Source organism: Salvia splendens, chromosome 19 (genome assembly GCF_004379255.2).
Source record: "Salvia splendens isolate huo1 chromosome 19, SspV2, whole genome shotgun sequence".
NCBI lineage: Eukaryota > Viridiplantae > Streptophyta > Magnoliopsida > Lamiales > Lamiaceae > Salvia > Salvia splendens.
Genome location: NC_056050.1, coordinates 25,186,897 through 25,201,857, shown reverse-complemented (window position 1 = coordinate 25,201,857; position 14,961 = coordinate 25,186,897). Strand labels below are relative to the sequence as shown.

General features: G+C 35.2%; 3 protein-coding genes across 3 annotated transcripts; 1 reads left to right on the top strand and 2 right to left on the bottom strand.

Annotated features, from left to right (window-relative positions):
* Positions 1–3,534: 3,534 nt before the first annotated feature.
* LOC121779485 (protein ESMERALDA 1-like) lies at positions 3,535–4,427 on the top strand. Its single transcript, XM_042176814.1, has 4 exons — positions 3,535–3,629; positions 3,718–3,908; positions 3,980–4,133; positions 4,235–4,427. The coding sequence occupies exons 1-4, from the start codon at positions 3,585–3,587 to the stop codon at positions 4,265–4,267; spliced, it is 423 nt and encodes a 140-aa protein (XP_042032748.1). The 5' UTR covers positions 3,535–3,584; the 3' UTR covers positions 4,268–4,427.
* A 1,102-nt stretch (positions 4,428–5,529) lies between these two features.
* Positions 5,530–7,482, bottom strand: LOC121778837 (WUSCHEL-related homeobox 3-like). The gene is made up of 5 exons (XM_042176239.1): positions 7,340–7,482; positions 7,106–7,260; positions 6,626–6,895; positions 6,071–6,135; positions 5,530–5,905 (listed from the first exon to the last, which is right to left on the bottom strand). Exons 2-5 carry the CDS (start codon positions 7,233–7,235, stop codon positions 5,615–5,617), a joined length of 756 nt encoding a protein of 251 aa, XP_042032173.1. The 5' UTR covers positions 7,236–7,260; positions 7,340–7,482; the 3' UTR covers positions 5,530–5,614.
* Positions 7,483–8,870: 1,388 nt separating this feature from the next.
* On the bottom strand, positions 8,871–11,038 carry LOC121778746. Its single transcript, XM_042176150.1, has 7 exons — positions 10,930–11,038; positions 10,120–10,308; positions 9,963–10,018; positions 9,786–9,864; positions 9,571–9,709; positions 9,294–9,407; positions 8,871–9,198 (listed from the first exon to the last, which is right to left on the bottom strand). The coding sequence occupies exons 2-7, from the start codon at positions 10,275–10,277 to the stop codon at positions 9,004–9,006; spliced, it is 741 nt and encodes a 246-aa protein (XP_042032084.1). The 5' UTR covers positions 10,278–10,308; positions 10,930–11,038; the 3' UTR covers positions 8,871–9,003.
* Positions 11,039–14,961: the final 3,923 nt, after the last annotated feature.

Below are 14,961 nucleotides of genomic sequence, written 5' to 3'. Positions count from 1 at the left end.
TTGCTTTGAAAAATCATATCGTGGTTGTCCTTACAAATGCCTTGATATGAATGTAAGTACATCTTATTTCTGCACCACTCTTATTGCATATTCTTGGACCGTCCAAAAGCAAAAGGTTTTTAACTTTTTTGTTTGCTTTTTTGCTTTGGTTCGAGTAACTGGTCCTCTATTCTTGGCATGGAAACAATCTTTATAATGATTACCACACATATTAGTGGGAGAAGATTCGAGAATATGGTGTGGATGACTCGAATCTCAGACCTGTTGATTGGAGTACAGACGTGTTGTGTATGCTGTTAATTTGTAAGTTTTGTATTTAAACTATAAGAAGGAAAGAGGGTTGCCAATTGCCATAGTCGTTACAATATTGTGGTACATGTGTTTGATATAGAAATCTATTTTGATGTATAAACAAAATACAAGTGTGGGGTTTGTAGAAAGCATGCTGCAGGTGCACCTATAGACAAGTAAAACTTTGGTGGTCGCAATTGTATTGTGATGTCAAGTCCTAATTATCCATAAAGAAACTTTGGGAAAAAGAAAAAGAAAATAAAACTGTCTGAAATGGACTATATTATTAAGTTATTAACTCATGCGAGTTTAGTTAGTACTTAGTAGTGAGTTAATTTTGCAGAGTTATTTTATTGTTTCATGACACTTATCACTAGAATAGTGGAACTAATAAGTATTTTCTGAATTCCACTCAAATGGCCACAATTTTCAATGACATGAGGAAAAAGTAATTAGTTAATATTTTAATGATAAAAGTATGTTTTATTTGATAGAAAGAATATCTATGTTGGAACAAACTAAAAAAAAGTTGATATCTTAAGGGAGACGAAAGAGTTCCAACATAAAAAAAAAGTTGATATCTTAAGAGAGACGAAGAAGTATTTATTTGAATCAACCACATCAATCATATCCAAATTCATATACAAATACACAAAGACATGAGGATTTAATATCCTTGTTAATTATATATCAATAGTATGTAGCAATTTCCGCATTCCAATTTGAATTATCGAAAAAGCTCTAGCTTCGGCTGATTTATCCATTTCTTCTCACTATCTTCTTCTTCTTCGAGGCGACACTAGCGACATTAATGGAGGGGGTGACCGTAATGGTTTTCCGATGGGTAAGGGGAAATCACCCGTCGAAGGGGTCGGACGCCCCCTCCTGCCCGTACTAGAGGACAATTATTCAAAAGAAATCTCAACTTATTTGAATCTACATTGGGCCGACGCTTATGGACTTTGATTTGTCTTGGACCTCAGACGGCCCAAAACACATAAGTTGGCCCAATATAAAATTTCTAAAACCCTTGTGTAACCTATACCTGCTGCTGTTAGTCACTTTTTTTTTATTATTCCAATAAGCAACGGAATAGTATTTCATTTTTAGCTGCTGTTTTAATGATTATGTTCTGCTAGTTTATCTCTTCAAGAAATCAGTCATATCATTATCAATTTATCATATTGAAATTAATTATAGTGTGTATAGAAATAGAAAGCTAAGAAAAAGACTAACAACCGAACACATCGGGAGGAGATAAATAAATGGAGCAGTCAATGACATTTTCTACATTTTTTAAACACTTTTATATTCTTTTAAATATTAAAATAAACTATAAATTAGTATATGTTCTCTCTAATATTTACTCAAATAAATGAAATCAATTTTATAGTATTAATTATTCACACTAAACATTTTTTATTACTAATGAATGATGATAAAATCATTTTTAGGACTAATTTACAAGCATGTAACTCCTAGAAAATCAGTAGGTAATCACTATATATGTTAATTTATATAGTACTTATATTGATTTTATGGTAATAGGCTATGGAATTGTCAAATACTCCATGCTACTATAAAATGGTTTGATCATTAGATTGTGCACAAGGGTGGTGAGCGAGAAACATCATTTACTAAATTCACAATTAATTCATTAAATATATTTAATATAGTTCAATGTGAATAATAAATACAAATAGAGATGCATTAAAAAAGAAATAAGAGAAGTAAAAGGAAACTAAAGAAAAGGATTAAGCTTGACTAAAAAAAAGTGCATGCAAAATAAACAAAAGAAAATGATTGAAACGACGTCGTAATGCATTCCATTTGAAGTCTGTAGACTATTTGCATTTTGATGGCTCAAACATTTAATCAACTCATTCAATCTTGTGTAAAATGATGATAGTGACTCTGTGAGTGCATTGATGATCTTTCGTTGAGATGTAGAAATGAGGAAATTGCAGAATTTTCGAAAAATGTCAGCATCAACCTCGCCTTCTTCTTCTTCTTCCAACGTCTGCATGAACTCATTTTGAGATAAACGTCTGCATCAACCCCTTTCTCTCTCTCTCTGTCATTTCCATCTCCGAACAAACTACCGGAAATCGGAATGTCGTTACTGCTCAAGCTCCACCGCCTCTGCCTCTTTGCTCCTCTGCTTTACGTTTTAGTCTTGTTGATCTACATTGAAACGGTGTCGTATGATGTTGTCCCTGTAGTTGAGCTTAGAGTATCCACAGTGGGGCGGATGATAGTCCGCCCGATGCATCGGGCATGCTATTGTCCGCCACTGTAGCCATGCGGATGATGCCCGACGCATCGTCCACGGACGTTGGCGTCGGAATGCGCATCGTCCGCGGTATCGTCCGCCCAATTGCGAACGATGCAACGCATTTTCACTTTTTTTTTAAAAAAAATTAATTTCTTTTATCTATATATACCTCACTTTTCATTCTATTTTTTTACACTTTTCCCTCTCATCAATTATTTTTTCCCCATACACCAATCTTTCTCTCACTAAAAAAATAAGACCCGGCGACGATTGGAGTACCTCAGAGGGCATTACTAGGGCCTTGACTCGGGCCTTGTTCGATTGCGTTCATGAGGTTGCGACGGAATGCTCGGCCGAAATGGAGTGCGAGCGGGAAGCGGCGAAGCAGGTCCAAGCGGAGCAGATCCAGAGGCCGATTCGCTGTCAGACGTTTGTCCGCCCGCGAGCACGACATAGTTCACCAACGTCTGTTCGCAGAATATTTTGCGGAGGAACCACGGTGGGGCCCGACGGTTTTTCACCGCCGATTTAGGATGAGGCAAGATCTTTTTCTCAGCATTGTCCACACGTTGGAGGCACGTGATCCTTACTTCCATTATCGGGAAGATGGCATCGGCAGATCCAGACTTACGCCGTTGCAGAAGTGCACGGTTGCGCTCCGGCAGTTGGCCTACCGCACCACGACAGACATGTTCGACGAGTACCTTCACGTCGGGGAGACAACTGACCGCGAGTGCCTGAAGAAATTTTGTAGGGGAGTTGTGGAGACTTACAGCGACACATATTTGCGAAGGCCGACTACTGACGATTGCCAGACCCTGATGAAGATGCACGAGACGGTGAACGACTTTCCTAGAATGCTAGGGAGCATAGATTGTATGCATTGGGAGTGGAAAAATTGTCCGACGGCGTGGAGAGACCAATTTACTAGTGGATACGAGGGCAGCCACCCGACGGCTATGGGAAAAGCACTTCTATCTATCTTGCATCTGGAAAGATATACAACTCTGAGAAGTATATGGCTCCTCTCCTGGAAATGTTTCCATTATTACAAACCAAAGAGGTCATGATTCAACAGCTAACTTTTTTTTCATTGAACTTATCATAATCGCAACCAATATATGTTTCTGAACTTATCTACATATTTCCAGAATTACTCTTCCAGAATGGCAGCTATAGACTACACTGTTTGCCTTGACAGTGAAGTTTTTGTACCAACTCAAGGTGGGAACTTTCTGCAATTACTGCTTGGCCATCGAAGATACTTGTATGGTGGACATTCGACGACAATCAGGCCAGACAAGCGGAAGTTGGCATTGTTATTTGACAATCCAAATATTGGGTAATCAAGTGTCTTATTTTCTGGCTGCCTGATTTCATCAAACTCATTTACTTGGTTGGTTGTTTTCCCAGGTGCCAAAACTTCAAGAGGCAGATGGTAAATATGCGTGTATATACTGTCTCGAAAGGCTTGCAGTTGAAGAGACCGAAGGATTCAATATACTCGTTCCCCTGCCCGGTTTGCATGTGCAAAGCAGACAAGAGCGGAGATGCAAGAGGGCCACCGGTAAGGCGATTCCTCTAGGTGGTAGTACTAGTACACGGTAGCTACAGAAGCAGAGAGTTTATATTTGTGCTGGTTTTTCTTCGATTTTGGCGTGGCTATAGGTATTCTTTGACTGGTTAAAGCAAGGGATGTGATGATTACCCCTAATTTTAATGGAGGATTTAGCTGATCTACACAGACAAACACTAGAAGTTGAATACATCTACTTGTACAATCAACACTTGTATCTAATTGAGGTCCATTGGCTTCATCCAACTCCTAATGTTAGTTCTTGTTTAAAATGTATTGCTAATATTCGTGCTTGGTCTACAGTTTCGAGAACAAGTCTTCAATGTCTCGATGACAACTGATGAGCCTCGATGTATTGATGATATAATTTCCTCTTCCGATTTTCCATTAATCTTCTTGTTTATATTTCAGGATAACTGGATAATTAAGAAGAAAGGTAGAAGCTGAGCCTCTGTATGTTTTCTAGGTTTTATAATAGGCTGAGTTACTAAAATTATATGTACTAAATTGCTTATGATAGTAAAAGAAGTGGAGACTTAATTTTCTTTCATCCAAATAATCCTCCTTACTTCTTCTAATTCTGTACTGTTCCTCACTTTGTAGTTTGTCTTATATGTTGCTATTTTCATTCATTCAAAATGCACAAACAGTGAAAAATACAAAAAAGAAAATACAGTGAACCAAAATATAGACATAATGCTGCACACAAGGGAGCATGTCAAAGAAATATGACAGATTTCAAATTTGGTGAAAATGAATAACAAAAGCAGTGCTGCAAGAAAATAGACAAGTCTTTATGGTGGTGTCATGCTTTTTGTCTAGGTGAGACATGGCAGCACAACACGTGCAACTTACCACCAAATCACTATAACTACTACTCTTTCCGTCTCAGCCTAATTGAGACGTTTCTATTTTGGCACATGAATTTAGGTAATGATGTTTAGATAATTAAATCATTAATAGTAAAGCACATGATAAACCAAAATTTTTAAAATTTTGTGATTTGTTATTTAAATTTTAAAAAGCACAGGATAAACCAAAATTTGAGGTGATTTTACATGCAATTAACCATATTATGGAATCCAAAAAAAGGATGACAAAAACAGTTTCCCCACTTTTTATGTGGTCCAGAAACCCTAAATACTGAAAAGGAAAAAATAGTAAAGTTCAAAAATTAAAAGAAATTCGAAAAAACAAGTAAAATGCAATTCCATTCCTCAACACACAACAAAGTGTTGGTTTTGAAACCTTAGCCCGTTCCACAAGTTTCGTGTGACTTTCAAGTCATTTCAAAACTGCGATCTTTTCAACTTCGTCGATAAGATAAGATAAGATAGATAGATAGATAGATAGAAACACAAAGTAGATGTAAGTAAATGGTAGGTAATTAATCAACATGGTACATATATATTGAGTGACTAACAATAACATTAATATTGTTACATCTATAACACTAGAGTAGAATGAAAGTTTCAATTCTTGATTGGAAGAAACTCAAAGAAGCTAGTAGGTGTAAAGGTATGATGAATGTGACTGTCTTCTAGTTGTGGGCTGGGAAATAGGTGAAGAGTTGTTTGATTTTGATGGCTGATGCCATAAAAATAGGGTTTGGTATTCTCTTGTCCTTTTGAAGAAGAAGAAGATAAGTCCAAATCCGACTGCCATTCATTCCCTACAGTTACAACCTTAGCCTTAGCTTCCAATTCCTCCTTGTGATTCCATCCATCTGCTGCAATCACTGCACCTTGCATTGATGCAGAATCCTGTAAATTTTTCACATAATTAATGAAAAGCTGAGTGATTTTTTCACCTAAATCGAGGAATTCTCTAACAAAAAGTACTTTTATTCAATTTCTTGACCTTATGCTTATGTCACATATCCAAAATTAATTATCTAAGTGAAAATAAATAATCTTATTGCAGTGTACCTTTGAAGGTGTGCAGCAGTTTAAGACCTTATGTTGTTCAATTTCCAAATATCCCCTGATCAGTCCTGCAAAACCATATCAATTTTATTTTTAATTTATTGTAGCATATACAAATAGGCAAATTGCCGGAAAAATAACAAGGTTAGATCGATTTCTGGTTAATCTCACAACTTACAAAAATACTAGTACTATCTTTAACATTTTTTGTAATTGTACCATGATTTCGGATATAGAGGAAATAATGTATATAATGTGGCAAAATATTTAGCTACTTAAATGGCGTTGTTTAATACACTTAATCAGTTACGTCTTTAATTTTTACACATGTATATATGTGCCATGTCAATAAATTCAAAGTGTCGACGTTGACAAGAAATTAGCAAATTTGATCATTTTCCGGCAATTTACCATTATAATACAAATTAATGAATGTTAATAAAATAAAGTTAATTAACGTATGTTTGCATCATTGCATGTAGCATCTTTATCAAACAAGTTAATCAACACTGATTTAATCATTAATGGATATTCATTAGTGAATAATGAATTAATTACCAGGTGGCGTAGGGTGGATTGTTCTGGCGGCGAGCTGACGACGTTTCTTCTGCCTCTCTCTTGCCTTGTGGTTTTGAAACCAGTAGAAAACGTTCTTCCCTCCGATTTTCCCAAACCGCCGCAATTTCGCCGCAATATGCTGAATCTGCTCCGCCGACGGAGTTCTGATCCCGCGTCTGTACATTTCCTCAAGTGCTTGCAGTTGCTCCGGCGTAGGGTTCCACCTCGTGCTCACCAACGGCGCCGCCACTATCTCTCTCTCATGATCACCTGGTGACAACTTTTTTAAACTGAGAACTTTGATAATTGAATATTAATTGATACATTAATATCAGTTGACATCATAAAATATTAATCAGTTTTAGCGAGCTGATATATTTTATGATGCCGACTGATATTAGTATCTTTGCAAACTGATATAGTTCTATAGAATTGAAGCAAAAAATGGAAGAAACTAAGCAAGCTTGTGAGAGGGCTTACTTATTGAAACAAAATTAGGGTTTCGTAGGCCGTAAGGTGGAAAAATTGGGCGTCGCATCGGAGGTCGGAGCGGCTTCAATTCTTGGGCTTCGTTGCGGTTACTATCCATCATCGCCGTCGTCATCCTCATTGATTTTGGTTATTAGTATATAGTACTTAGAAATGTAGACAAATAGGTTATTGAGAGAATGGAGTTTTGCAAAGAAGAAAGAATAGGTTGACTATGCTACTTACTAGTAGTATATATTAGTGGTGAAAATATAGCTGCAGTTTGGAATTGAGGCTTGAAAATTGGAAGTTGTTTTTTGGGAGATGGAAACATAAAAGCGACTTGACAATGATGAGGTTATGAGGACTGTGTCATTGGGACTTCAATGTCTTGCTTCACCTTTTTTCACATTCCATTCTGCCTCTGTGTGTGTTTTTGTAGAATTGAGTTAATTAATTCTTTGGTTAATGCTCAACTAATTTTCATACCTGCCACAGTTTAATTATCTTTTGTCTCTTCAATACTTATCTCCAACCCTATTAATGGCCTCTTCTTCAATAGTAATTAGTAAGTACATTTTGTGGATGAATTATTGGTACTGTCTACTACACTTGTTCTAGCTACATTTATGCTTTTGTGCATGCAAAACCATAGGTATATTATCCACATTATTAATTTTTTCATCTCCCAGTTTTATTGCTAGCAATGTTTCCAACTACCTATTATTTCTAGCTAGCATGCATGATTTTGTGATGGGCTGTGCGTCTGTGACTTAACATAATTGTGGCATTTAGTGATGGGTTGTGTCACAAAAATTATAAATATTGTAACAAAATTAGACAAATTCATATGTTTGGTGTAATTAAATATTGTTATTGTTAGTGGTGTCAATAAAATCATATCAATATCAAAGATTAGTTTGGCTGTAGTGATATATACTAGTATACTAGTAGGAATATGATCTCAAATGCTATTTATCTTGAATTTGCTAACTTCTCAATTATACATATTACCAATGTCAACACGATGCTATTAATATGTCAACAGAAAATTAAGTGACATACTTATGTTTCTGTGTTGACAGAAATATATGTCAATTTAATTTCTGGTGACATATTAATAGCATGATAATATTGACATTGATAATATATATATGGTTGACAAGTTTGTAGAGTTAGGAATTTAAGATAGTAATTAGCAACCTAATAGGATATAGTTATAGTACTATACATATGTGATTATCCAAAATTAGAATTAGAAATAGTATTATTGCAAGTTTCTTTGTGATTAATCTTTTGGCACCGGCCTAGCCCCCTCAACATGAATGTAGCTGGAGCTAGGTAGTCAGTAAGTCATTTTTAATAAATATTGAATTTATTAGTGATGTTGTAGTGCAGTAAAGAATCTTGATGTGGAAACCACTCAAATAAATACTAAAAATTTATAGTTGAAAAGTATGTATCATATGGTTAGCTAGCCAGTATTTGAATACATATATATGCACCTCTACATATACACTTTGACAGTTAAAGATATAAAGATGCAATTTATGTGAATTGATCCTCAGGTTGTTAGCATTTATACATGTTCCCATTATTATGAAGATTATGATTCTTGCTAATTCAATCTTGTGTCTCATTTGGTATCCATGTGTATAATACTAGTAACTATACTATACCTACAATTATTGGCATGGCCTAAGCATACATATATTTTTTTTAATTGTGTCTACTTAAGCTATTAGTAGTGATTAAATAACTGGACTGCATCAAGTTATATCTAAAATACTGTTATTCCATTTGGAACTAAATAAAATACACTTGAGATTGATTGTGATATTATTCAATTCTACCAAGCTTATTTAGCTAAAATTAAGCAACAAATGAATGCAGGTGATGTTTACATTAGTCTAACTGTCTAAGAGCTTGTTGCAAGTGGTGACTCCAACAGCAGCAGCAAGGTGCCAAGCAGCATGCAGAAACGGAGTCCGGGGGAGCAGATCGTCTGCCACGAAAAACGCCCCTCCTAACAACGACGACATCTTATGCACATTATGAGCCACCCTCAAATCTGGATCCTCAAATGCCCTCTTAGCAAATGCAACCTGGTACATGTATAATTATCCTAAATGCAATGTTTTAAGCTCAAACCTCCTTTCACACCGCGTATATCAAGAGAAGTTAGAAATGGAAAAACTACCTCCATAATCCCTGTGTGGACTGCTGAAACCATGAGGGGTTGTATAGGCAGAAACAAAGCAGATGCTGTCATCAACAGCTTGGGATTCTCGTTCCTCAGAGCTCTCGATAAACACTGTCGAATTGAACCAAAACACACCACAATCACAAGCCAAGTTAACAACAAGATGAGCATTCTGTTAGAGTCCAATTTCACTAGCTAAGAACAATCTTCGTCCAATTAACAAACCGAAGAAACTAGTTTCGTTCGAGAATATCAGCTTAGTTTTGGGACTTACGACGGTGGCTGTTGCGATCATGGTGTAGTCAGCCCATCTGAGATACTTCCTCAACCTGCCTCTCGAAGAATGGTACAAACTCGATGCAAGTCCTACTCCAATCAATGAATTCGCGTATATTTTACAGTTGGCATTCTTCCTGCAGGAGAAGCTATGAATATGGCAAGCAAGACACATATGCAATGCAACTCAACTTATCGAGTTATATATCACACCTTGGGGCTTGGAGCCCAATGGCAATAAAGGGGAGTGAAGTAAGTACATTAGCCACTGTTTCGGCTAAATGTTGATCACCTGAAAGAGCAATTGGTTCAATATTACTACAACAACAACAACAACAACAACGAAGAAAAGCCACAGTTACGAGGAGCTAGTTGGATAGTGTGAAGTACCAGTATGAGTACAATGGATGGGCCTCAAACAAGCAGGTCTTTCTTGCCAAACTTTCCTAATCAACATATAATTAGTATCATAATTAGACACCTAACCTTGACAACATTTTGGTGAAAAGAATCAAGCTATAGGCACCTTCAAAATCTCTTCACTTACTGCACGATTCGTCGTTGGTGGTTGCTGCTGCCGGTGTTAGAGGCTCCACAAGCTATGTCACCATGTTTGGTTATTTCTTGAAATGAAAATGGTGAGTGAGAAACCAATTGCACTCCATGAACTCCAGCCAAGGCTTGATTAGACTTCTCATGACTCATTTTATTTTGAAATTAATCAGTCAATCAATGTCTGCCAAAAGGATGAACAATTCTAGAATCACTTAGATTGATTATTTTACAACTTCATTAAGATCATACCAACAAGCAACAATAATACTTCATCCATCCCAAGTTAATTGATTCGCATTCCTTTTCAAAAGATCCCGAACTAAATGACCCATTTCCTCTTTGACAAAAATTAACTCTTATTTTCTCTCCTACTTGATTATCTTCCATTTAACTCACTAAATCGAAGGGACTATATACTCATGATAAATTAGTACTACTACACCATTAATCACTCCCATTTCAGTAACATACATAATTAATTTCTTATATCATCGTCTCATTCCAAGATACATTCCAATCATATACAGAATTCTCAATAGAGGTATAACTATTCCCTAACAAGACAGACACTTTTTTCAGAGGCAAAAAAATTCAATCTTTTTAGTAGAGAACATGCCAATTTGCTGTTTTGCAGCAGTATAGAATCCGTGACTTTTTTGTAGCTTATACAATAAGATTAAATCCATATAATTAAAAGCGACATCACCTTAAATGCGACAGAACAACAAACCCATAATTAAAATTTGGAAATTTAAACCGTCACATAGATTTAAAAAAACGATCTTTGCAACACGAATTATACCTGGATTAATATTTAATGGCAAATGCAATGCGCAGGAGAGAATTTAGTGAAGTGGTGGAACGAAAATGGAGGAATTAAATTGAGGAAAATATGCGAATTTGAAAATAGGAATCTTCCTTAAAAAATGCGAAATGCATCGAATATTCTCTTCGTTTGCGTATATAGTACATATACCAATATCAAATTTGGCTCATTTTTGTTTATATTTATTGGACTTAGTAGTAATCGGCTAATAAATAAATGTTTAAAAATTGAGGATATTGGAGTTTAATTTTGAGGCCCAAAGCCTCTATAAAGTAATATAGGCCTAAAAAATTACCAAGCCTTATCTAAGTGTCAAATATGGCCCAAAACCTCCTACTCCGGCCCACAAATATTTTGAACCTTGTCCTAAAGTCGTTGGATTGAATTGCCTAGAGTAAATACTCCATCTATCCCATTAAAAATAAAATATTTTTTTTTTAGTTGGTCTATTAAAAATGAAATATTTCCTGGAATGGAAACAACATTATCTCTACGTTTTCATCTCTCTTATTTTTTCTCTCCTCATTAACTCACAAAACAACATTACATAAAATTTCGTGCCAAAAAAAATGTTTCAATTCTAATGAGACGGAGGAAGTGTTAAACTTATACACTCTCCGTCACCTAAAAATAAGGACGACACGGGTTCTAATAACAAGGAATTAATAGGATAGATGATTCATCTATTTATTAGAGTTATTGACCGAAAATAAACTAAAATATGTATTATTTTTATGTTTTGTTTATTTATTTTCCCTATTAATCTGCCTTTATATTTTTGCTATAAAATGATTCTCATTTTCACAATATTTACATGCTACCATTTGGACCATCCTTAACAAAAGAATAATTACTAGTATATGTTGTGCAAATCACATTCACAAAGCCCACTATATTTCGTTAAATTTGAGAAAATATAATAGAAATAATTTATTTATATATATTGTCCGTAGACAGCGGCTATTAATACTTTTGTCCGACCAACCACAATACATGACTTTCTACATATATAGACAACAACCACATTCCCAAAACCTAATCACCATTACAAGCAAAACCCCAAAACTATTGCATTTAAAAACACAACATATTCAAGAAGAGTTGGAGAAAGTAAGATATTATGCATAAGAAGCTTCCATGATTCAAGGGTCAAGATCATGTGCCTAAACCCTTAAGATAAGGACTCACCCCTCTCTCCCTTACTCTCTCTCATCAATAGGGTTTAGAATATTCCATGATACACAAATATAGCATCACTAGTGAAGAAGTAAAAGTTGGTGGTCAAAAAAATGTCAAGTGAAATTGGGAATAAGAGAAGGAGGAATAGCAATTCTAGGGCAAGGATTGTGCTAGCTTTTTCATTAACATTCCTCTTCTTGTTACTCTCACCACTCGCGGCGGCGGAGTTGTCTCCGGCGAGAAAGATGCGGCTCCACCACCACCATGCAAGAGGCTCAACTCCATCATCACAAAAAGTGTATGAAGAAGACAAGAGATTGATACACACAGGGCCAAATCCTCTTCACAACTAATGTGGTTAGTTAACTTCAACCAAAAAAAAAAAGAGGGGCTATTTCTGCATTGTCTTCTTTTATTCTTTTTTTTTCTTCTGAATTAGAATTGAATATGGCAAGCCCCCTTTTTTTAATAGCTTTCTCAGTGATTGTTAAATGAGGGGGAGGAAGAAACAAGGCTAGAAGCCTAGCTACATGATGTTAATGCCATTGTTTCTTCCTTTTGCAGTTTATTTTTTTAATTTTTCTGCACCTTCTGTTGAACATTAATGCTGCTATATTAATTGCTGAAATTACTTTTCTCCATCTACTCAGCCTTTTTTAGTATTTTACTACTATTATTTGCCTTGTGCTTATTTTTTTGTTTCACCTCATTATTATTTACTGATTACATTTCGAATCAATCAATTAACAAAATGAAAAAATGCCATGGTTAATTTGAAAAAGTTGGGGTCGTGGATGATAATTTAAGAAGGTTTTGGGGCGAATTTGCAATGTTTGTAATATAAACATTGAATAATAGAGGGATTGATTATTCCTAGAAGTGTAGTAGATGTTTTTATTGACTTGAATGCTTCCAATTTCTCCAAATGTTAACATATTAGATTAAACATAATCAATAAAATATTAGTAGTCAATATTTTATGCATTCACCTTTTCGTAGAAGAGGGTTGATATATGTTCTCTAGGAGTGATCTTAATTAAAAATAAGGTATTGAAATCTCAACTTTCTTGAAATTGGAAGGTTCTTACCAAACCCATAAGCGATGGTTTTGAGGAGGAAAGATTCTTTCTTGAAGCTCGAAAACTGTTAAATATTAGTATGAATGTTTGGCTAGATACTAAGACATATGTTGATCATAAATATGAGTGGAACATAACACAGGGTGGAGATGATGAACAGGCAATTAATGAGAGATAAGCTAAAGCACCCAACACCCAACAATGTTTATATTAACATGATGATGTTATATATGTATGGTTGGTGGTTGGTTATTTTGAATAATTTGAATTATATTTTTTTCTATCAAATTTAAAGAAACTTGCCAACTCAAGAAACAAGAGTTTGAGAAATATATATCTTATTTTTAAATTAAAGGAATTTTTATAGCCTCGAGTTAATTACCCCCTCCGTCCACGAATAGGAGTTCCGTTTTGTCATTTTAGACTGTCCGCGAATAGAAGTTCCGATTCACTTTTACCATAAATAGTAATAGGATTCCACCTTCCACTAACTCATTCCACTCACATTTCATTTCATTTAAAACTAGTAATATATACAAGTGAGACTCTTATTCCACTAACTTTTTTTCACATACTTTTCTTAATATTTCTTAAAACTCATACCGCCAAGAAATGAGACTCCTAATAGCAGATGGAGGGAGTATATCGAAACAAGCCTATATATTTGGGACATCCAAAAAATTAAATTTATGTAAACGGAAAGGGGACGAAAGGAGTAAAAATAATACTCCAGTGTGACAGAAATCAGTTTACCCTTATACTCACACCCTTTGTATATTTTTATCCATGATTATGTTTATTGCTTTTACCATAACGTGCTCCAGCCAATATTAGGTCATAAATTAAATTTGCATTGCTTGGATGATTGCTACTACAAAATATAACAAAATACAAGCTCACATTCTAAAATTAAACTGCAGATATAAAAGAGATTTTTTTTTCACAAAGTCAACGCTCCAGATTTACAATCAATTCCTGAAAATATGAGTAAAATATTGGTGGTTCGAACACATTATAATATGATGATGTCTAATTGGCTAGACACGTCATATAGCAATATGTCCGGTCGACAAAATTATTATTCATTTGTGATTCTACTTGTAGGTGGGAATCTAAATGTGCAGATAATGGGAGCAATGCCACATTTTGCGACGAGAATTGTTTTATTTCAAATACCAAGAATAATACAATTAAGTGAGGTTGATGAATCACATCGAAATCGAAATTGGTGAAACGGTTCATTTTCAATCATAGATTAGAGATTTGGGTCATAAAGCAAAGAGGTTAAATTGAATATTACTATCTTTTTCCGCGAATAGGAGTCCTGGTTCACTTTTATCATAAATGGTAGTAATATGGTCTCACATTCCACTAACCCATTTCACTCACATTTCATTTAAACTATACAGGTGTAATCCATATTTCACAAACTCTTTCCACCCATTTTTCTTAACAGTTCTTAAAATCGGTGCCGCCAAGAAATGTGACTTAGACGAAGGGAGTATTAGGCCATTAGCAATGGGGCGCCCTAAGGCGCGCCACGTCATCGGTTTTATCCTCCTACCCCCACTTGCAATGTGACGCCATAAGGCGCGCCCTATGCATTTTCATTTTATTTGAATATTTAAATAACTACAAAAATTGAGAAAAAACTTCATTTCATTTATAGAAATTAATACATTACAATACAAATTAAAAAAATACGCTAACTCGGCGACGGCGGTTACGGGCCCACACTTCTTCAATCATG

Excerpts from the sequence above, each read along its gene's own strand:
- LOC121779485 (XM_042176814.1), top strand. The coding sequence starts at position 3,585 with ATGGCTCCTCTCCTGGAAATGTTTCCATTATTACAAACCAAAGAG. Across the intron at positions 3,630-3,717 it reads CATTATTACAAACCAAAGAG|AATTACTCTTCCAGAATGGC; the intron begins GTCATGATTCAA and ends ACATATTTCCAG. Across the intron at positions 4,134-4,234 it reads GAGATGCAAGAGGGCCACCG|GTATTCTTTGACTGGTTAAA; the intron begins GTAAGGCGATTC and ends GCGTGGCTATAG.
- LOC121778837 (XM_042176239.1), bottom strand. The coding sequence starts at position 7,235 with ATGAGGATGACGACGGCGATGATGGATAGTAACCGCAACGAAGCCCAA. Across the intron at positions 6,136-6,625 it reads AATCCACCCTACGCCACCTG|GACTGATCAGGGGATATTTG; the intron begins GTAATTAATTCA and ends ATGGTTTTGCAG. Across the intron at positions 5,906-6,070 it reads ACTGCTGCACACCTTCAAAG|GATTCTGCATCAATGCAAGG; the intron begins GTACACTGCAAT and ends AAAAATTTACAG.
- LOC121778746 (XM_042176150.1), bottom strand. The coding sequence starts at position 10,277 with ATGAGTCATGAGAAGTCTAATCAAGCCTTGGCTGGAGTTCATGGAGTG. Across the intron at positions 9,710-9,785 it reads ATTGGGCTCCAAGCCCCAAG|GAAGAATGCCAACTGTAAAA; the intron begins GTGTGATATATA and ends CTTCTCCTGCAG. Across the intron at positions 9,408-9,570 it reads TGATCGCAACAGCCACCGTC|TGTTTATCGAGAGCTCTGAG; the intron begins GTAAGTCCCAAA and ends TCAATTCGACAG.